General features: G+C 43.5%; 1 protein-coding gene across 17 annotated transcripts in view; it reads right to left on the bottom strand.

Moving 5' to 3' along the window:
* Positions 1-21914, bottom strand: part of SOX5 (SRY-box transcription factor 5) — a 770837-nt gene that overhangs the window by 68058 nt on the left and 680865 nt on the right. For all 17 annotated transcript variants that reach the window (XM_083572723.1, XM_083572728.1, XM_083572719.1 and 14 more), the window contains one exon: positions 17036-17182. In XM_083572723.1, the coding sequence (XP_083428849.1) occupies positions 17036-17182 (147 nt within the window). The remainder of the gene's footprint in view (positions 1-17035; positions 17183-21914) is intronic.

Here is a 21914-nt window from a genome sequence, read left to right as displayed (position 1 = left end):
CACATTGATATGAAAACAAATTAGGCACAGACCCCTTGTCCTGCTGTGGCCGTATGAAAGAGAGGAAATAAAATAAAATAAAAAATAAAGGGGGGGGGGACCTGCAACTGAGTCAAAGGAGCTTTACAGAAACAAAAAAAAATCAAAGAACTTGGACACCCCACAGAGAACAGATTCCTCTTCAAAACCCACCTGGATTTCTTCTGACATTCGCTCTCTCTCTCTCTGATGCCTACATAGACTTACGTACCAATGCACATACGCCCTGCAGAACATAGTTGAAGTCATTTGTGGGTCTTGGATGAAACAAGTCTGCTTTTTATTCCTTCCCCACCCACTCTAGTTAAAGCCAACTATGTCAGCCTGATCCTAGGCTCCTTTGCTCAGAAGTTAACCCCTGCTGAATTCAGTGGGTCTTGGTGGGGTGTTAGGGAACAGGTGGTACCTCTGGTGGGGGGCACCCCACCTGTGGCTCCTAGAAGCCATTGGCATGTGACAGGCGCCACACCCCAGGAAACGGCTTTGACTGGCCAGGTGAGGATAAGCTGATGAGTCTCAAACCCTCAGTGAGCCAGGGGCATTCCCTGCAAGTAAAGACAGGCTTCTGCAGGTTCAGTGGACGAGACCAATTGTGGGTCCAACGGTCAAGAAGGTCAGATAGGGCTCATCAACCTGGAGAGGTAGCCCATCTAGTGGAAGGAAAACCTCCACTGCCTTGCAGCTATTTGTGAGAGAAAGGCTTCAGGAGTAAACCCCGAGGAAGAATCTGTACCTGCTGCCTTGTGGGACATCTTCAGAAGAAAAGGCTCAGGAGTGAACCCTTAAAATTCTGCAGACGTTTCACTATTTACTTCCAATTTCACGTTAGGCAAAATGTCACTGTCAACTCTGTTTGGCTTAAATAAGATTGCCTGCTCTCGCATATCAGTTCCGTGGTTTGGTAGCACCTCTTTCTCAGCACTGTTAAATGTTTACCCACCTAGTGCTTACTGTTAACAAGTGGAAACATGGACACTTGAGGAAGCATTAAGAATTCCTTTGCCCATAACCCCCTGATCCAATAGTATCTCTCTGTAGAACTTAGTTCCTGGTAAATCAGTGTTAGCCAATGTAGCATTATTCTAGATCTTGCGGACTACAGCTCCCATCTGCTCCAACCAATTTGGTCAATGGTCAGGGATGAGGAGAGTTGTTGTCTACAACATCTGCACAGACTTCCCCTGTAAAAAATGAATAAGGAAATTGTTGTTCTAGGTTTCTAGAATAACTTATAAGAGCTCACACTGAAAAATCCATTTTGGCTGTGTCACCCAAAGTTTTGATGTACAGATGAAGTCCCATATACCATTTGGCACTGGGGAATGCCGCACCTCTACATTGCAATGGCAAGTTCCATTCAATTACACATCTGTTTTTCATTGTTTCATGCCAGTTCATTTCCACATCAGGGTGTTGTTGTTGTTAATAAACAGAGAAGTGCATGAAGAAAATTGCACCCGTATATGCTATTAAACATTAAATTTGACCGTATTTTGCATATTTCTTGACCTTTCAAACATATTTGTGGATGTATTTTCTTGAAGCATGGACATTTTGGGCATTTTAAACACTTTTGTTTGTGTTTTCTGAGGTGAGAACTGCACCACAAAACTCAGAGAAGTGTGATAGCTGACAGATTGTCTGCAATGCTTTTTGTACTTTAGTTTAGGCGATGTGGAAAGTTTGGTTTGCTATGAAATGCGAAATGAACAAAATCCTCGAGCATCCCTAGCTGCAGCAGAGAATTTCTGAACACTGAAAAGAACAGCCAAGTGAGCAGATCACACCACCAAATACATATTTTATATCAGCAAACAAGAGCCCTTTCTCTTTCTTCTCTCTCAGGAGCTTCCCAATTCCTTTCTTTGAGTATGAGCATGTTTGAACTCGTGACATTCGGAAGAAAGAAAAGCATGCTTTAAAAAGGAGTGGAGTGACATATTGAGTCATCACATCACTCTTCTGTGTTTCAGAGGGCCTAGGTGCATGGTGATCAGACCCAACAGACAGCATTCAACCCATGCTCTACTTCAAGCTCACTGTTGTCCGCATGCATGGAGTACTTATCATGCCTCTGCAAGCACCTGATGCTATCTGGTTGCGGTCCTGTTCTGAAAGCCAATCAGTGTGCATCAACAGTAGTCAAATGACCACATTTCCACATCCAGTGCCATAGAGGAAGCTCAACCAACATGGTCTGAATGCTATCACATCAGCGCTCTGCTGCGTTGTATAGGGCATCCCAGAAAGACTTGCGTAACATGCCTTTCTTGATACTGCAGAATACATAAGACAGTGCTTCTTTGTCTAAATTTTAAAAACAAAGCCCCCCCCCAAAAAAAGAGCAACCATCTATAAAAACCACAACAACATATGCCTACGGTTCATCTATGATTTTCAGGACTCGAGAAAATCTTGACTTAAGAACACTTCCAAATGCATTTCCATCACTCAAGACGGAAGACATTCACCTCCCAGAAACTTTAAAGAAGCGAAATATGGAAAGCAGGAGGAAGACGCAAGAGACCTCGAGGAGGAGAGACCTTTAATCCTCCTCCTGGCTTGGCCAAAGGGCTCCCTGGCCCACTCCAAGACGGCTGAATTGTGTCAGAAGCTAGCTGACAGCTATTTTTTGATGATTTTATGGCTGACGTCTTCAGATCGCCTTTTATTTTAATGATAACCCCAATGCAAACATTAAGATTGTCATTGTCTTACTGGCAATGTCCTAAGGGGGCCTGATGTCTTTTGAGAGACAGGGGGGGGGGGAGAGAACCCATAAAGCTCTCCAACGCTTGATATACAGTGCCACTTAAGGGCAGTTTTATGCCAGATGGAGTAACCTAGGTTTTCACCTTTCAGCGATTCAAGGCTTTGTGATTTCAGGATTGCCACCTTTTAACCTTGCATATTATGGAAGGCTGTCTAGGTTAGACAGCATCTTAAAAAGCAGAGACATCACCTTGCCAACAAAGGTCCGTATAGTTAAAGCCATGGTTTTCCCAGTAGTGATGTATGGAAGTGAGAGCTGGACCATAAAGAAGGCTGATCGCCGAAGAATTGATGCTTTTGAATTCTGGTGCTGGAGGAGACTCTTGAGAGTCCCACGGACTGCAAGAAGATCAAACGCATCCATTCTGAAGGAAATCAGCCCTGAGTGCTCACTGGAAGGACAGATCCTGAAGCTGAGGCTCCAATACTTTGGCCACCTCATGAGAAGAGAAGACTCCCTGGAAAAGACCCTGATGTTGGGAAAGATGGAGGGCACAAGGAGAAGGGGGCAACAGAGGACGAGATGGTTGGACAGTGTTCTCAAAGCTACCAGCATGAGTTTGACCAAACTGTGGGAGGCAGTGGAAGACAGGAGTGCCTGGCGTGCTGTGGTCCATGGGGTCACGAAGAGTCAGACACGACTAAACGACTAAACAACAACAAATTATGGAAGGCTTGTTTAATAGTAATTTCTTCTGCTCAGGAAAGTCTGGGCATGCTTGTTCTGCAAGGAAGCCAAAAGTTCCTGTCGCCTTCACCAATCTATACTTTCTCAAGATTCTTTGACAGAGGGAACCATGACAGTTAATACTGGGATAAAACCAAAATTTGTGGAGGTCCCATGTGGAGGTTCTGGCATTATAAGAGAAGGAGAAATCCATATCTCTCTCCACTATCTCCCCATCATGCAAAATATTATACACTTCTGTCTCGACCCTCCTTGTCTTTTCATTCTAGATGAAAAACCACAACCATTGCAACCTTCTCTCATACAGTTGTGGTTCCACTTCTTTTGTTATTTTGGTCATCCAAAATGCGGTTTGACAGCAGTCAGCGGGATTTGTAAGACAAAGAGAGGACTGATAAAAAATTGGGAGAGAGTGATTATGCACAAGCTTATGTACAATGAACAAACAATTTCTTTTTTTTTTTTTTAAAAAAGCCATGGCTCTGTGGTTTCCATTTATCTCTTATGTGGAAGCTCCAAGCTGCTTATCATAATTCAATCAAATATAGCTGGCAATTGGCTCTATAGCCAATATTTGATTATTTGGCTATATAACTTACAGACCAGAAACTTCTTACTCATTTAGGAGCTTGTCCTTTGGCTGTTTTACTTAACTGTTGCTCAATATTAGAGTGAACCAAGTACCCCTGATATTCTAAAGTTTGTAATCTTCATGAGTCTTCGTTTCCCCTGAATTTGTCATTTTGTATCATTCGGTTGGCTCCTCCTTTTCACTGTCTGCATTTTGAACTTTATTTCAAAAGAGGATTGCATTTAAACTGTAAAAAGAAAACAAACTGGCCACAGGTACACGATTAATGGATAAAAGGTGATGTTTACTAGAACGTTTAAAAAAACATAATTTCTGCACACTGCTTTCCTGCATCCGGCATAATGTGCTTACGACGGCACTTTCCTCCATCCATCCATGCCACTTTTGACATGTGTCCCCCCCCCCTCAGTAAAATATTTGTAAGTAGCGTGGGGTAGGAAGGGGAGGGGAAGAATCTTCAAAGATACTTTAGGGAGCCTTTTGTGCCAGTTTCCCCATGGATATGTCATGTTGAGTCTCATCTGTCACTACCACTCCAGTGGTGTCATATTTGCACAAAATCACGTAATGCAACAGGACTGACAGATGCGTGATGCGGCTTGTCGTTTTGCTGCATGTCAGCTGGAAGGCTGCGCGAACCTATTTGTTATCTATCTGTTCCCCCCTCGCCTCCATCCAGAACTCTGCTGCCAAAACCGTTTGCCTGACTTACTGTCCCTGCTATGCCCTTCCTTCCTATCCTCTGTGCTGACTTCCCATCTCCTTTGGTACGCAGAAGAAGCTCTTTCTTCCTTACCTTTCACGGATTCATAGAATTGTAGAGTTGGAAGGGACCCTTAAGGTCATCCAGTCCAACCCCCTGCAAGGCAATGGCCTTGCCTTCTCATCTTTCTCTTTGCACATGCACTTACTTACTTACTTACTTCTTACTCAACTGATCGATAGGCCACTTAATATAAAAAGAAGCTGGAAGTGGTTTACAAAAGGAGGAGTCTTTAAGCAGATTGCTCCATCTGTCCTTAACTCCCCAAGTGCACTGTTCCAGAGGTAAAATGTAAATGCATATAAACACACATATTAGTGGACATGATGCACATATATGCATTACATCTGTGGCAAATGCTTTGCAAAAAAATGGGTATATTAGGCAAAATGGCACACATACACACACGTGTGTGTATTGGAACAAATCTGCTCTAAAATGCTGGTGATTTTTAGGATTTTTTAAAATTAAAAAAACCACAAAGTTGTGGAAATGAACTTAAGAGTGAAAAAATGAGAAACTGAAATCAGCAGGTTCATCTGTCCCTAACAGTTACGCAATAATTTTTCAACACTCTCCCTCTCTTGCCTCCAATAAGGTAAGCTGGGAAAAAGCTGGCTGTCCAGTCAATTTTAAATTTGGTAGGTTTCAGGGGACCATCAAAAGGCAACATGTTCTGAATTATTTAAATATATAGCCCCAGAACACTTTAGGTCATCTCCAGCTAGTGATTCGGTAGATGCCAAGGAGTTTGAGCTGAAGTGAAATTTCACATCAATCTGAAATTAGGAGAGATTTCAGAATCTGAATTCAACCTTTGAAATTTTCAGAGAGGTTCAAGTTCCACTTTTGGATTCAGCTTTGATGAATGCTTTAAAGTTGCTTAAATCCCAATGCTCGACTGATTAATTTTAAGCTAAATATCTGCATGTGAAATTCAACAGTTTTACAACTGGTATTATCCCCTTGCCCCACAAAACACTTGCCGCATCTAACTACATTCACACTTGACCTATATTTCGGAAACGCTGGAGAAAATCACAAAACCAGAAACTCTTACATTTGTATCCTTGCATGCAAAGTTGAGGTGGGGGAAATTGCACTGGGGGCTTTTTCTTTTTCTTTTTACCCCAGACTCATTTCTGCTCTGCAAAGAGTTAAGATTGCTGGGAAAGGACAAACAACAACCTGCCCATCCATTTTGTTTCAGATTTCATTCGGCCCCTACAGTTACAATTTTATGACCCAGTTAGGAATTTCTGGCCAGCTGGATGCAACAACACTATTTGCTATCCTAATGGCTATAAACATTGTGAGGGTTTGGCTTGTTGTCCAATATATAAGCTATAAAATGATATTCTTCCTCTGTTTGCTTTATGCACAAAATTGTGCTTCAATGCCCAATATTTTTCTCTCTCTCTCTCTGAAGACCGTACCTCAAACTAAACTCTGGCTTCCAGTAACAGAGAAGCCCGTAGAAACATAGAAGCTGGATTGGAACAGGGGGCTTTACATGCCATAGGGGCAGCAACCTCGTGCCCATAGGCTGTTTGTAGCCCTTTGGAGCTCTTTATCTAGCCCTTGGGATCCTTCCCAGACCACACCCTTGTCTGGCCTTGCTCCATGTTCTCCTTGAATGCTTTTGCCAGAATGGAATTTGCTCTTGAATTGTGATGACGCCTCTTCCTTGACTGACTGGAAGATGGTGAGATGCGTGTGCATGACTTGGGTCACTTCCCATGCCTCTGGAGACATGATCTGCACCTCTTTTGGACCCCACCATTTGCCCTGGACCCCACAGAGCCCTGATACTCCCATACAAAAAAGAATTCCCCAAAGCCATCACTTCAGAATCTTTGAAGTACTATTTTGCTAACAAGATCCTCTCTGTGCAATGATCATTGGGAGTGGGGATAGCTTAGTCATTGGAGCATGAGACTCTTAATCTCAGGGTTGTGGGTCTGAACCCCTCACTGGGCAAAAGATTCCTGCATTGCAGGGGATTGGACGAGATGACTTTAGGGGTCCCTTCCAACTCTACAATTCTATGATTCTAAGCATTCTCCACTGCGAAGCTCTTCTGTCTGTTTGTCTGTCTCCTGTTCACAACTTCCAAAGCATGGAATCCTTTCCAGGCTGTTTCTGCTCAAGTCAAAAGGTTGATGCATCTTTTACCATCCACAGCTCTGTCTGGTGAACAGATAAATTGAGATAATGAGGGATTAAACCACCCCACCCTCTTTGCTTAAAGATCCAATCCAATGTTTGAGAGGGTTTTGCACCCAAAGGAGAGAAAAACTTCGCATGCCCTGGTGGTTTGCATTGTTTACAGCTTGCCTAAACCACCATTTATTTTCCTTGTTGCAATTCCCGGGTGCTACTGCTGAGCAAATAGTAGCGTTGCTACCCAGGAGTAACGGAAAAGAACAGCAGCAGCAAAAATTGATCTGAACAATCTGTGTGCTGTAGACATTTGATGGGGATGCAACTGTGACTTGGGCAAAAGTCTGGGGTTGTAATGAGGTTAAAAGGAAAGCCGACGGGAATTGGTGGCTCTTGCTACATTTCACAATGAACTGGCCCTGGATTTTTCAATGGCTTCAGACAATGCACAGTGCCTTGTTGAGCAGCAAGAGATGTTTAGTGAACATCCTAAGGAGCTGTGGAAACTCACAGGAGACCAGAGCCATATTGAGAGAAGGAGCCATAAAAAGCTTGATTGTGATGTACAACAGGTGGATAAATGCCACCTGCATTTATGTAAGGTTAAAATATACAGAAGGATAATTTCACACAATACAGGGAAACAAGAAAGCGGCCTTGTTCCTGTACTCTGTGCAACTAAACATGGCCCCAAGTTTATTGATGTCAATGGGAGGTAGTGCACGCAGCTATTAAAAAAAAACCAACCACCACTCCCCCATCCTACGGATACATCTATCACTGCTTCAAAGTAAACAATTTAGACTGTGAACACAAGGCCTGCATTTTCTGCCTTCTTATCAGTGTGTGTGGTTTTTCAGGCACAATTCAAAATGTTGTTTAGGATTGGGGTGAGTGTGCTTGAAGAACTGCTTTATCTCGTAGGAAATAAGAGTGATATCGAAGACCTGCTTTTGAAGGCCCTCTGTTGGGAGGCCCTGTTGCCTGATATTAGACAGGTGATGATGGAGAAAGAGGCCCGGAGGGCCTTTTCAGTGGTAGCAAGCTATTGATGGAACCCTGTCCCCAGAAAAGTTTGTGCTGAAGCTGAATGGAGATGCCCACCACCTATGCTGTGAGTCCATAGGCCTTGAAGGTCTAGACATCCACATTCACTCTGGTATACTGTGATTCAAGAAGACTATCTGCTATGCAGTAATACATGAAAGGGCCTTCTTGATACTGGTGCCCAGATTATGGAATGCTGTCCTCTGTCTGGTTCAACTGACCCTGATGGGTTTTACAATAAAAAAGTCCCTTCTGGTTAAACTGGTTTTTGGTGGAGATGGGCATGGGCCCCTGCATGGGTGAGCCTACATAATTTGCTCTTTCTGAAACAATAAATGAACTGAAACACACTTGTCTTTTGAAATTTGCATTTCCCTGAATTTTGCAACGTGGTTCCCCAGCCACATAATATGAACAAATTTGCATATACTGGGCGAAAACGCATATACTAATGAAAAATATCAAATGGAAATGCATTAGAGTGTGGGAAATTTGTTTTGGGAAAAAAAGAAAAAAGAAAAAAAGGCACAGATACATACAAAAATGTGCGCATCAGGAGAAATTCACACTAAGACGCTGGCTAATTTTCACGAGGACTTTTATAAAAAGAATTCCAAAGAGATGTGGAAATGTGGCATCTGTACTTAAGATTGAAAAAAGGTGAGAAACTAAGAAGAACCAGACTTGTCTGATTTAACCCGTCCCTAATTGCACCCCATGGTGCGATTAATGAAGAGCAAGCTAGAGATTTCTTAAATAAAATAAAAATGAGGGCAAGTGGAGTTGAATGCTGAGGTTCATATCTGCAGGGAAATAAGTAGTGCAAGAACAGAAGGTGCCAAGCAATTCTGCTCAGTCCAACATCAAACAACTGGTGAGGACCACTGATAAACAGTTTGCCAAGATGGTGGCTGCCAAGGTCTTAAGAGGTTCCAGTGATGTGCTCAAGTCTTACGTAGATTTAAAGGATGATTCTTGGCAGCTTCCCACCAATCATTCTCAGCACTTTTAGGGCCAACAGTTGCTCCATCTGCTGCTGAGGCTGACTTTGAACAATCCTTGCTGAAAAGCAATGGACCGATAACTCTTGAAGTTATCCTCTACGGAATAAAAACACCTCTCTCTCTCCTCCAAGAACCCAACCCTTGTCGTAGCTTCAGGTGAAGCTACTACCCTCTCCAAGAAAACTTGAACAATTCCTGCCTCTCCCCACACATTGTGCCAGCACAAATAAGGGCCTGCAGATGGGTTTTCAGCAAAACAACAGCTTCTTGAAGGTCATTTGAAGGGGGAGGGGATGGGAAGGAACCTTGAACAGTTCCTGGGTGGAAAAATTTGGCTTACTGCGATTTTAATGAAATTTCCTCCATCACAAAAGAACACAAAGATTCTCCAACAAATTTACGACAGGGCGAAGAAAGAACTTTAAAATTCCAGATTGGTCTTTGCAGGAGAACAGCTGAAATAGATCATTGACCTGAAGTGCACTGTAATTCTGTAAAATCCTATATCAATCACATTACATTTCACACACGTTATTATCTTCCCTGGGTTTGCAGAGAAGGGAATCCCTTTGCACATCTACATTCAAAGTGTGTGTGTGTGTGTGTGTGTGTGTGTGTGTGAGAGAGAGAGAGAGAGAGAGAGAGAGAGAGATTTGTTTTGTTAAAATGGTAAGATCCAATTTAATTCATTTTTATTGTATTGTGTTTTTCATACTATCGGGCAACACAATTTACTGTCATAGCTGTCAACTTTTCTCTTTTCGGAATAAGGGAATCCTATTTGGAATAAGGGAATTTCCCTTTAAAAAAAGGGAAACGTTGACAGCTATGTTTATTGTATCAAAATCCCCATGTCTCCTCTAGGACCCCATTTAGGGTAACCAAAGTGACCAAAGAGTTGGAGGAACTTTCATACTACGAAAGGTTAAATCAATTAGAGGGACATGATAGAGGTATATAGGATTATGCACGATATAGAGAAGGCTTATAGGCTTTTCTCCCACTTTCAGGGGTTATCCAATGATGCTGAATGTTGGGAGATTCAGGAAGCACTTCTTGACATTGCACATAGTCAAGCTGTGCAATTTGCTACTATGGAACATGCTAATGGCCACCAACTTGGATGACTTTAAAAGGGGATTAGACAAATTCATGGAGGGTGAGGACCTCACCATGCCTATTTTACTTCCAGTTTCAGTGGCACTATGACTCTGAACACCAGTTGCTGAACAACACGAGCAGAAGCATGGAATTCAACATATGTCCTATTTGTGGACTTCCCATAGACATCTGGTTGGTCACTGCAGGGATGGGATGCTGGAATAGTGATGAATCCAGCAGGGTCCATCTTACTCTCCTTCCTCAGAGGTTTTCAAGCAGAAGCTGGATGGTCACCTGTCATGGATGCTTCAGCTGAGATCCCTGTGTTGCAGTGGCCAAGATGACCCTCAGGACCCCTTCCAACTCCACAATTCTATAATTCTGGCCTCATCACTGTCAAGGCGTAAGTGGCTATGCCCAAATCTAGTTCTTCCACCTCATAGTCCTGAGGTCACTGACACATTAATTTTCTATCTGCAGGAAATTCTTCCGTATGGAAGAGGAGTCAACCACACGACCCCCCCCCCACAGTCTGAGGGGGTAGAGCCAAAACGCAGACTTCCCACCTCGGTGGGAACTAGAGCTGAGTGGCTGGTAATAATAATAATAATAATAATAATAATAATAATAAATTTTTATTTATATCCCGACCTCCCCAGCCGAAGCCGGGCTCAGAGTGGCTAACAACAGTAAAAGTAACACAGTTTACATAAAATCACAATCCATTAATTGAAATTCTAAAATCAGTTCGTTCTAAAATCAATTCTGAGTCAAATTAATGGCAACCATTGGGCTACAGTTCTATGAGGATTACTGAAGGAGTGGGTCGGACTGTGCCTTGGCCAAAGGCCTGGTAGAACAGCTGTCTTCAGGTCCTGTGGAAAGATGTCAAGTCCAGCAGGGCCCTAGTCTCTTGTGACAGAGCGTTCCACCAGATCAGGGCCATGACCGAAAAAGCCCTGGCTCTGGTTGAGGCCAGCCTAACCTCTCTGTGGCCTGAGACCTCCAAGATGTTTTTATCTGAAGACTGTAAGGTCCTCCAAGGGACATACCAGGAGAGGCGGTCCAGTAGGTACGAGGGTAATATTTTCCTGGTAAGGATAACTCCCTCCTTTACGTTATTTACCCACACAACTTCTTATACACGTACTGACAACCATTCCAGTGAATTGATTTGACTGACCTTCCATCTGCAGGCATGAAAAACGGTTGCATGCAAAAATGTCTCAGGTTCAACCTCTGGCACATCCAAGTAGGACTGTGGGAGACCCCTGCCTGAGACCTCTGGAGAACTACTGCTGCTGGTGGTGGTCAGTGTAGACCCTACTGAGCTAAGTGGACCCCAAAGGCCTGGATTGGTAGAAGGGAGCTTCTTTTGCCCCTGCCCCCTCTCCCCTGCTCCCACCACCTCTTTCTTCTGGGTGTCTGATAACTGCCACCAGAAAACACTCCTTTCAGATCACTTTGTATTATAAATAATTGTGCTGCCATGTTTCAGTTCCGAGCTCAGAACTGCACTCACCCAAACTCCACAGGCAGATCAGGTGACCTTTCTCCAATTCAACTCTCTCTCCTCTCTCTCCCCCCCCTTTCCATCTCTCTGTGTTGTGGAGGACAGACAAAGTGATATGTCTGTCATATGCCATTACCATTAGAACAGAATCTTGTTCTTTTATTACAACTGAACTCTGCCGGATTTCTCAGCAGGAATGCTAAGTGAAATCAATGTCTTGGATTTCCAGCTTGAGCTTGGAGGTCACAGCCACTCTATCATGTCTCAGCATTATCCTTTCCTTTCACCCCCCCTCCTCTCTCTCTCTGAGCCTCCAACTGGCACACAGCAGATTGAAAACAGCAGGCTTCAGAAGGATCATGCTGCACAATTTTACAGCCTTTTGGAGGGCCCCTTCTCTCCCCCCCCTTTCAATTTGCGGATAAATTCTGTTTGTGTCCTTTGAAAGAACTGCAAGCCAAAGGCACAGAAACACCTAGAAAAAGTATTTTATTTTTTTAAAAAAAGAAAATTGGGAAGGAAAGAATAGCATAACAGAATTCTGGTAACTGCCACTAGATTTTCTTTTCTTTTTAACAGGCATCCTTCTGAGTCACTGCAGTGGTGGCTGATGCCATTTGCGATGGGGAGGGGGGCAAAGGCAGAGAGGACAACAGCAGGTGAAGCCATAGCCAAGTACAGACAGAGTCAACTTATTCTGGTTTTGCCCCCTGTCCTCCGCCCTGCAGAGTTCTATATGGGCAACACTGAGGCAGAAGAAGAAGGTGGTACTCGATGCTGGTTGTAAGTGCATTGAATGGTTGTAATTGCATTGAATTGCCAATGCAATTCTGGGCTGCATCAATAGGAGTATAGCATCTAGATCAAGGGAAGTAATAGTGCCACTGTATTCTGCTCTGGTCAGACCTCACCTGGAGTATTGTGTCCAGTTCTGGGCACCACAGTTCAAGAAGGACACTGACAAACTGGAACGTGTCCAGAGGAGGGCAACCAAAATGGTCAAAGGCCTGGAAACGATGCCTTATGAGGAACGGCTAAGGGAGCTGGGCATGTTTAGCCTGGAGAAGAGGAGGTTAAGGGGTGATATGATAGCCATGTTCAAATATATAAAAGGATGTCACATAGAGGAGGGAGAAAGGTTGTTTTCTGCTGCTCCAGAGAAGCGGACACGGAGCAATGGATCCAAACTACAAGAAAGAAGATTCCACCTAAACATTAGGAAGAACTTCCTGACAGTAAGAGCTGTTCGACAGTGGAATTTGCTGCCAAGGAGTGTGGTGGAGTCTCCTTCTTTGGAGGTCTTTAAGCAGAGGCTTGACAACCATATGTCAGGAGTGCTCTGATGGGGTTTCCTGCTTGGCAGGGGGTTGGACTCGATGGCCCTTGTGGTCTCTTCCAACTCTATGGTTCTATGATTCTATGATTCTAAGTAAGAAGGGGAGGGTGGGCTATGGCTGAGGTTGGCAGGGCACAGCCCCATGCTCCCTAATAAACCCCAAGAGACCCACCTCCACTGAGGGCAGATGTCATGCAACCTAACACATCCTTCGCCAACTCTGTGCCCTTTCAAGGTTTTTGTCAGGGAACTGCCATCAGCTCAGAGGCGAGAGATGGAAAGGCAGTTGTGTTATAGGGAGCCTCTGATAATCTTGCGAAGCAGTTCCTCTTCCGGTGAGGAGGAAAGCCCCACCTCCAGTGGAGACCAGGGGATGCTAGGGAGAGCCTCAACACCGAGCCTGAGCAAACCGGAGAGGCGGGAAGTATGCCCCTGCCAGCGCCCATGCTGCGCAGTAGGCTTCGGCGAAGGGAGGGAAGGAAAAGGCTGGGGGTGACGCGACTTTTATGCTGGGGGAGGTACAAAAACCGACCACTCCCAGATTCTGCTAGTGATTGAGCCAGACATGAACTTACGACGCTCTTCACTGTAAATAGTTTGCACCAAGAATAAAGCCTGGAAAAGACAGGTCGGAGTCTTGCCTGTTTACTCTTGAGCAACCACACTAGCATCTGACAGATTTGGAGTACAACTTCCATCAGCCCAAGTCAGGATAGCTGATGATACACAGCTCAGCTTTGCCATGACATCTGAATCAGTAGAAGCTGTGAAAGCTCTGGATCAGTGTCTGAATGCAATGGTGGACGGGATGGAGGCGAATAAATCTTGGGTAGAAAGAGCCTCTTTGAGCGGGTGGTTCCCGAGTTTGGGAAATTGGCAAGTTACCTGTTTGGGATGGAGTTGCACTCCCTCTGAAGCAGCAAGTGCGTAGCTTGGAGGTACTCCTACATACATCTGTGTCACTAGAGGCCCAAGTGTCGTCTGTGGATAGGAGTGGCTTTTAGCAGCTTCACCTGGTTCGCTAGCTACTGTCGTTCTTGCACAGGGATAGCCTGACCACTACACACTACACGTTGGTAACCTCAAGGCTGGATTGCTGTAATGGCTGCTGGTGGGTTCACCTAGTCGAGAACAACTGACACCATTGTTAGAACAGCTGTTTTGGCTGCCCATCTACTACTAAGCCAGGTTCAAAGTTATTGTATTAATTTGTACTTGAACAACTTAGGCCCAGTGTACCTCAGGGGTCATCTGAACCCTTATATTCCAACTCGATCATTGAGATCATCTGCAGGAACATCACTGGTCATTCCCCGGGTTGGCAAGGCTCGTTGGACAGCAACGGGGAACTGATCGTTTAGTGCCATTGGCCCAATCTTGTGAAATACTCTGCCAACAGAGATTCAGCAGGCACCTTCTGTGCCAACTTTTAAATTTCTGCTGAAACTTTTCTATTCCACCAGGGCTACGTAGGCAATTGCTAACACATCTTCCCACAATGGTTAATTGATGGCTGCTTTTAACTTTTTATATATGGTTTTTATTGGGTGTTTTATGTATTGTTGCTGCAAACTGCTCTGATATGTTTCTTTTTCCGATAAAGCAGTATAATAATAATAATAATAATAATAATAATAAAATAATAATAATAATAATAATAATAATAATAATAATAATAATAATAATAATAATTTATTATTTATACCCTGCCCATCGGGCTGAGTTTCCCCAGCCACTCTGGGCGGCTCCCAATCAAATGTTAAAAACAGTACAGCATTAAATATTAAAAACTTCCCTGAACAGGGCTGCCTTCAGATGTCTTTTGAAGATAGGATAGCTGCTTATTTCCTTCACATCTGAAGGGAGGGTGTTCCACAGGGTGGTCGCCACTACCGAGAAGGCCCTCTGTCTGGTTCCCTGTAACCTCACTTCTCGCAATGAGGGAACCGCCAGAAGGCCCTTGGCGCTGGATCTCAGTGTCCGGGCTGAATGATGAGGGTGGAGATGCTCCTTCAGGTATACAGGACCGAGGCCGTTTAGGGCTTTAAAGGTCAGCACCAACACTTTGAGTATAGAATTATTTTATATATAAATAAGTAAATTCAATGGTAGTATTTATTTCCCTGGCTATCTTTAATCTGGGCCTTTTTACTGCTCGGTTAAAGGCACTGAGACACTACTGTCAGTTCAAGGAATCCACTGTGACGTGATTAAAGAAATGTGGTCAGCAGACTGGAGGACAGTGAGCAAAGGGAAGATCATATCTTTCATCAAACATTTTCTCATGACCGAACCAAGAGTGTTTCGTGCTTCACCCCTAAGCACATTTGGCTTAAAAGCCAGTCTCAGTACTTTGAATGGCATGTACTCTTGAGCGCAGGTACAGCAAAAGGCAAGAAGGCAATGGTTCCTTCCTAAAATGAGAGGTGCTGAGGTTTGGACTGGCGCTGACATTCATTCTGATTTGTTTGCAGGGCGAATAGATGACATTGCATCTAAGCAAGCGTTATTCCACATTTTCCAGTGCATTTCCCATCATTTTCCTCATCACAAAAATTCCAGCATTTGGAGACAGTGGTCTAGTTGTGCAAGATCTCCCAATCAACTGTGGTGATTGCTCAAACCAAATTTGCTGGTCTGTGACTGAATCCCACCCCAAAACAATAGCAGTCTGGAAGCGCCCAAAGATATAGTTGTATCTCTGACAATTTCTGAAAGCTGCAGAGACGTGCGTAAGAAAGCGTGCTTGCCCACTCCCCAATCTGAAATTCTAACAGGTGGCATTTGATAAGGTGTAGAATGCCCATGAAATCGTTTCCCCATCCTTAAGCAATGCACTGCTGAAAGAAACCTCGCTACCCTTCTGAACTGCAGCTGAATCTGTTAGATGCACCATAATTTTGATATTATCAATTGCATGCTTCAGTCACAGGCCCCAGATGTTTTCAAACAGCTTGTGGATAGGTGGAAGGAACTCGCTATGTTTAGCTGGAGAAGAGACAATGATAGCGCTCTTCAAATATCTCAATGGCTGTCACAAAAAAGACAACGAAGACCTCTTCTCTGCAACTCCAGAAGGCAGGACTAGAATGAATTGGCTGAAGTTACAGGAGGACAGATTTTATTGGGATGTTAAGAGAAGTTTCTTGGTGGTAATATTAGAGCTGGATAAACACCACATTTTAAACATGCATCCCCACCCCTGCCTACCAAAGAATCCTGTAGTTCTGGGTTTTTTGGGGTGGTTAAACAGGGAACTGAATTTTTTGTTGGATTCTGTGCTTTAAATGTATGCAGCCCAGGTTCTTGTTGGTAAGAACAGTGTGACAATAAAATTGATTACTCCGATGAGCTCTTCCATTGTTGGAGGTCTTCAAACTCAGCACTATTTCCTTGCAATCTCCATGCAGTCAGTAATTCCCCCCCCAACACCAATAGGATTAGGTGCGTGGGTGGCGCTGTGGTCTAAACCACTGAGCCTCTTGGGCTTGCCAATCGAAAGGTCGATGATTCGAATCCCCGCAATGGAGTGAACTCCTGTTGCTCTGTCCCAGCTCCTGCCAACCTAGCAGTTCGAAAGCATGCCAGTGCAAGTAGATAAATAGGTACTGCTGTGGAAGGTAAACGGTGTTTCCGTGCACTCTGGTTTCCGTCACAGTGTTCCGTTGTGCCAGAAGCAGTTTAGTCATGGTGGCCACATGACCCAGAAAACTGTCTGTGGACAAACACCAGCTCCTTTGGCCTGAAAGCAAGATGAGCACCGCACCCCATAGTTGCCTTTGACTGGACTTAACCGTCCAGGGGTCCTTTACCTTTTTAAAACACATAATAGTTGCTGTTATACCAATAAGCACCACAGAAATGTCCCATCCCGTGCTCAGACTGCTTACAATAACCCGTTATAAATTTCAGAAAGGTCTAAGCCACAATTGCATATACATCATGCTGAAAGAGAGTCACAGAAAGAGAAACAAAGTATGCAAGAAAAGCCAGGCAGATAAATCTGCACAATAGTACCTTGCTTTTGGGTGGAGGGCTGGTTGTGCTCTTGTCGGTATGGATGCTGGTAGGCGATACTGCCGCACCAATGTTGCTTTGGGGGATGCCGGGTATTTTCCCACCTGGGGATACTTGCATCGCCGCAAGCTGGGCAGCATACAACTGCTACGGAAAGAGGAAAAGCGGGGAGTCAGAAAGTGGGGGGGAAAGAAGAACACATTTCTCTATGTGAAGCCCCCCTGGACCGACAATAACCACTCAAAAGATGTACTTTCAGAGAGACCCATGTCAAAGAAGACAAATGCATCCTTCCCAACATCCCCAGTGTGGTGACTTACAGCTGTTTCGGGTAGTTGTGCTGCTGTGGTTGATGGGAGTTGTGGGCTGAAACATGTGGAGGGCAACAAGTTGTGGGGAAGTGTGCACCATTCAAAAGCAAATAAGGGCATGATCTCACAGTTAATTCACGAGTTGGTTTTCGTTTGCAACAAAGTAAGCCCACAACTTATTCACATTTAACTTGTGCACATTCAGCTTACATGCATGGCATTATTATTATTATTATTATTATTATTATTATTATTATTATTATTAAATAAGGGAGTGGAAAGGAGGTGGAGCTCTGAGAAAAATGACTTTGGCAATTTCACCTGCCATTGAACCCAATATGTCACTGTATTTTATTTCCTGATGCTTAGAGGATATCTTGTTTAGTTGTTTACCATGTTTTGCAATGTGGAATTTCCCTTGTTTCTCATGGCTGATTTTTGTGTGTATAATGCTTATATTGATGCCAAAGAGGACACTCTTTCTGTTGTTGTATTTTATAGAATGGAAAAATTTCCTGGGCTTTTTTTGTTATTTATTCAACCTACGTTGCAAACTACTTAAAATTATCTCTTGTGGAAATCGCCCCAAGACAGTGGCTTAGGAGGTGAAGAATACATCAGTCTATCTCTATCATCTATCTATCATCTATCTATCTATCTATCTATCTATCTATATCTATCTATCTATCATCTATCTATCTATCATCTATCTATCTATCACATTGCTTCCCTCAAAGAACCTTAGGAATAGGGATTGGTGATATCTGGTTAACATAATATCATGATATACCGAGTCATTGGCTGGCTTCACAGTTTCCCCCACATTGCGTGGACAGGCGGAGTCCCCAGATCCCGTGCGGTCCCCCCGTCATGTGGAATAACGACTCAAGACAACATGCTATGGGATTAAATTGGCCACAACTTTATTAAATTTCAAATGTGGGTAGACCTTGGCTCAGGCATTGGGCGTTCTCCCTCCCCAGTCCCCAGCCGGGGACCTAGGGAGCATCAGGGTTATCCAGTGTGTGTGTGTGGGGGGGATGGGCCGGCTCTGGAGAACATATGTTCAAGCAGAGATAGCAGCCCCCGTAACGCCGCCGCCGCAGGGGAGAGCAATGACGACCTTTCGGCGTACGGTCAAAGCCTCCCTTCAGAAAACCCCTTTAACGGGGAACCCTGGTATCGCCGCCGCAAAGAGGAAGATGGACAAAAGGATTCCGCCCAAGGCCTGATACCGCCAAAGTTGTGACGTTTTGCTACGGGAAAGGCGAAACCTGCCAATGCAGGGAAATTCCTTTCCGGCCCTTTAACAGCGACCTTAACGTAGCAGCACCCGCATACCTGTGAAGAAAAGTTAACCTGCAAAACCTGTGCAGAAAAGTTAACCTGCCAAATAAGACATTAACTGAGGGTGGGTAGGGTGGAGGAAGCTCTGGAGCCAAGTGAGGATTCCCAGGTAAGATCCTCCCTCTATTGTGTGGGCAGGTAATCCCTCCCCTACCTGGCCTGGTCTCCTTGGCAACGCTTCCCCCAGGTGGGATTGGACAACTGACTGAGGTAGGCGGAGACCTCCAGGTACCCCACCTGAGGGAAGGCAAAGCCAAGCCTATGCTGTTGGAGCCGCTCCAGATCTAGGGGCTGCACGCGTCCACGCAAAGGGCGCCCCCCGTTTTAAGTGGGGAGTGGTCATTCTGATTTTTGCATAATTAACACACACACACACACCATGATTCAAAATACATTGCCAGGTCAAAAATTATGAAACCAGTATCATGATATGGACTTGAAACCGGTGGGTTTTGGACGGTATCTTTCACAGCCCTAACACACATCATGGTCCATGATATATTGCCAGGTCAAGAACTATGAAACCGATATCACAATATGGATTTCAAACTGGTTTTAGATGATTTATCGCCCAGCCCTACTTAAGGAACCATTGTTTATGCCCCACAAAGCCTCAACTCTTAACAAACTACAGTTCCAGGGATTCTTCGGGGGAGGGGGGACCGGGACCCATGTGCTTTAAAAATATGTTTTAAATGTATGGATGTGACCACAGTAGAAAATGCACATGCCAAGCCACTGCCGCCTGCAGTACAAGTAGGTTAAAACGATAAGGGGTTAGGGGGAGTACAAAAGCTAGCAAAGAAAGTACAGAGAAATGGGGTATGTTTCAGCAATATTCATTGGTTCATCGTTTCAAGGACAAGGAGGGGAACAAATTATGCACCTCTTCTGAAGATGCTTTCTATTGTTGATGCAAAGTGTAACCAAGTCGGATATGATCACAAACAGAGCAAGGACAAACATGAGACAACACCGTGACCAGTGCTATGATCATCCATTGTTGTTATTGGGTGTTCTTCTTTTATCATTGACTGTTTACATTAGCGGAGCCATGAAGGTTGGAGGTCACCAGGCTGCAGAATGCTAAACAAAGCAAGTGAGCTTTGAAGACGAGTTTGGAGTAGCGCTTCAAGGTGATCAGGTAGGGTTGCAGATTCCACAGCAGCTTTCAAAGATGTGAGGAAATACGGCACGACTTCGTTCGTCTACTTCTAACCCTCTGACTAATTCAATAATATTTATTAAAGTTTCAAAGAAATTACAAAAATAGAAAAAAGAAAAGAAAAGAAAAAAAACCAAAAAATATCAAATACAGAAAAATAAAAAACAATTAAAAACAAATCAGTCTTTCCATGTCTTATCTTTCATTTGCTTGTTTCCCTGACCTCCTCACACCTCCCTTTTTTGTATTCTAGTTCAGTAGTTGTTTCAGCAAGTCCTTACCCTTTTTGCTTTTATCTTAATATTTTATCTTAATATATTGTAACTTTACATTTTCACCTGTTAACAATCCATTTTTACATACCCCTTTATAACATTATTGCTAAAACCACATAACTTCATTCCAGCATCCCTCTAACATTCCTTGATTTTACAGTGTTTCTGTAAATAGTCTTTAAATTTCTTCCAATCTTCTTCTACCGACTCTTCTCCCTGGTCTCGGATTCTGCCAGTCATTTCCGCCAGTTCCATGTAGTCCATCAACTTCATCTGCCATTCTTCCCGGGTGGGTAGATCTTGTGTCTTCCAATACTTTGCGATGAGTATTCTTGCTGCTGTTGTTGCATACATAAAGAAAGTTCTATCCTTCTTTGACACCAATTGGCCGACCATGCCCAGGAGAAAGGCCTCTGGTTTTTTCAGGAAGGTATATTTAAATAACTTTTTCATTTCATTATAGATCATCTCCCAGAAAGCCTTAATCCTTGGGCACGTCCACCAAAGGTGAAAGAATGTACCTTCATTTTCTTTACATTTCCAACACTTATTATCGGGCAAATGGTATATTTTTGCAAGCTTGACTGGTGTCATGTACCACCTGTATATCATTTTCATAATATTCTCTCTTAAGGCATTACATGCCGTAAATTTCATACCTGTGGTCCATAACTGTTCCCAGTCAGCGAACATAATGTTATGTCCAACATCTTGTGCCCATTTTATCATAACAGATTTCATTATTTCATCCTGAGTATTCCTTTTCAACAGCAAGTTATACATTCTTGATAATATCTTAGTTTTGGGATCTAACAGTTCTGTTTCCAGTTTTGATTTTTCCACCTGGAAGCCAACTTTCTTGTCCAGATTGTAAGCCTCCCTTATTTGATAGTAATGAAGCCAATCTCGCACTTTATCTTTTAGTTTCTCAAAGCTCTGCAATTTCAATTTATCTCCTTCTTGTTCCAAAATCTCCCAATATTTCGGCCATTTGGCCTCCATATTGAGCTTTTTCTGAGCCTTCGCTTCCATCGGTGACAACCACCTTGGGGTTTTACTTTCAAGTAGATCTTTATATCTTATCCAGACATTAAACAGTGCTTTCCTGACAATATGGTTTTTAAATGCTTTATGTGCTTTGACCTTATCGTACCACAAATATGCATGCCACCCAAATACATTATTAAAACCTTCTAGATCCAGAATGTCTGTGTTCTCAAGAAGCAGCCATTCTTTCAGCCAGCAAAATGCGGCTGATTCATAGTAAAGTTTAAGGTCTGGCAGGGCAAATCCACTTCTTTCCTTTGCATCAGTTAGTATTTTAAATTTTATTCTGGGCTTTTTGCCCTGCCAGACAAATCTAGAAATATCTCTCTGCCACTTCTTGAAACACAAAAATGTTAAGCCTTAAGCTGTATCATACCTCAATCAGCACCCCAGATAGAAGTAACTTGGACTACAAGTTAGGGGTAGACAACACTATCAATGTCAGTTTCTCTCGATTTCTCACTTTTCCCGTTTATCCCAATTCCCCATCAAGCCTTCCTTAAAAAATGCATGAAATTTGTTTGCATTTTGTTGCAATTTCTCCTGAATATATGTGTTTTCGAATGCAATTGTGCTTTATATATTTTACGAAGGAAGTTTCCCTAAAATAATGCATTTTAAAATAAATATTTCAGGAGCCATTTATGCTGCATCTACAGAAACAATGTCAAGAAATGGACTCACTAGCAGGATTTGAGTAAACACAATTAACAACAGGAATATAGAATTTACAA

The sequence above is a fragment of the Podarcis filfolensis genome (genome assembly GCF_964270895.1).
Source record: "Podarcis filfolensis genome assembly, chromosome: 10".
NCBI classification, from domain to species: domain Eukaryota; kingdom Metazoa; phylum Chordata; class Lepidosauria; order Squamata; family Lacertidae; genus Podarcis; species Podarcis filfolensis.
Note: the sequence above shows the minus strand (reverse complement) of the source record. Positions and strands in the feature narration are given on the sequence as shown.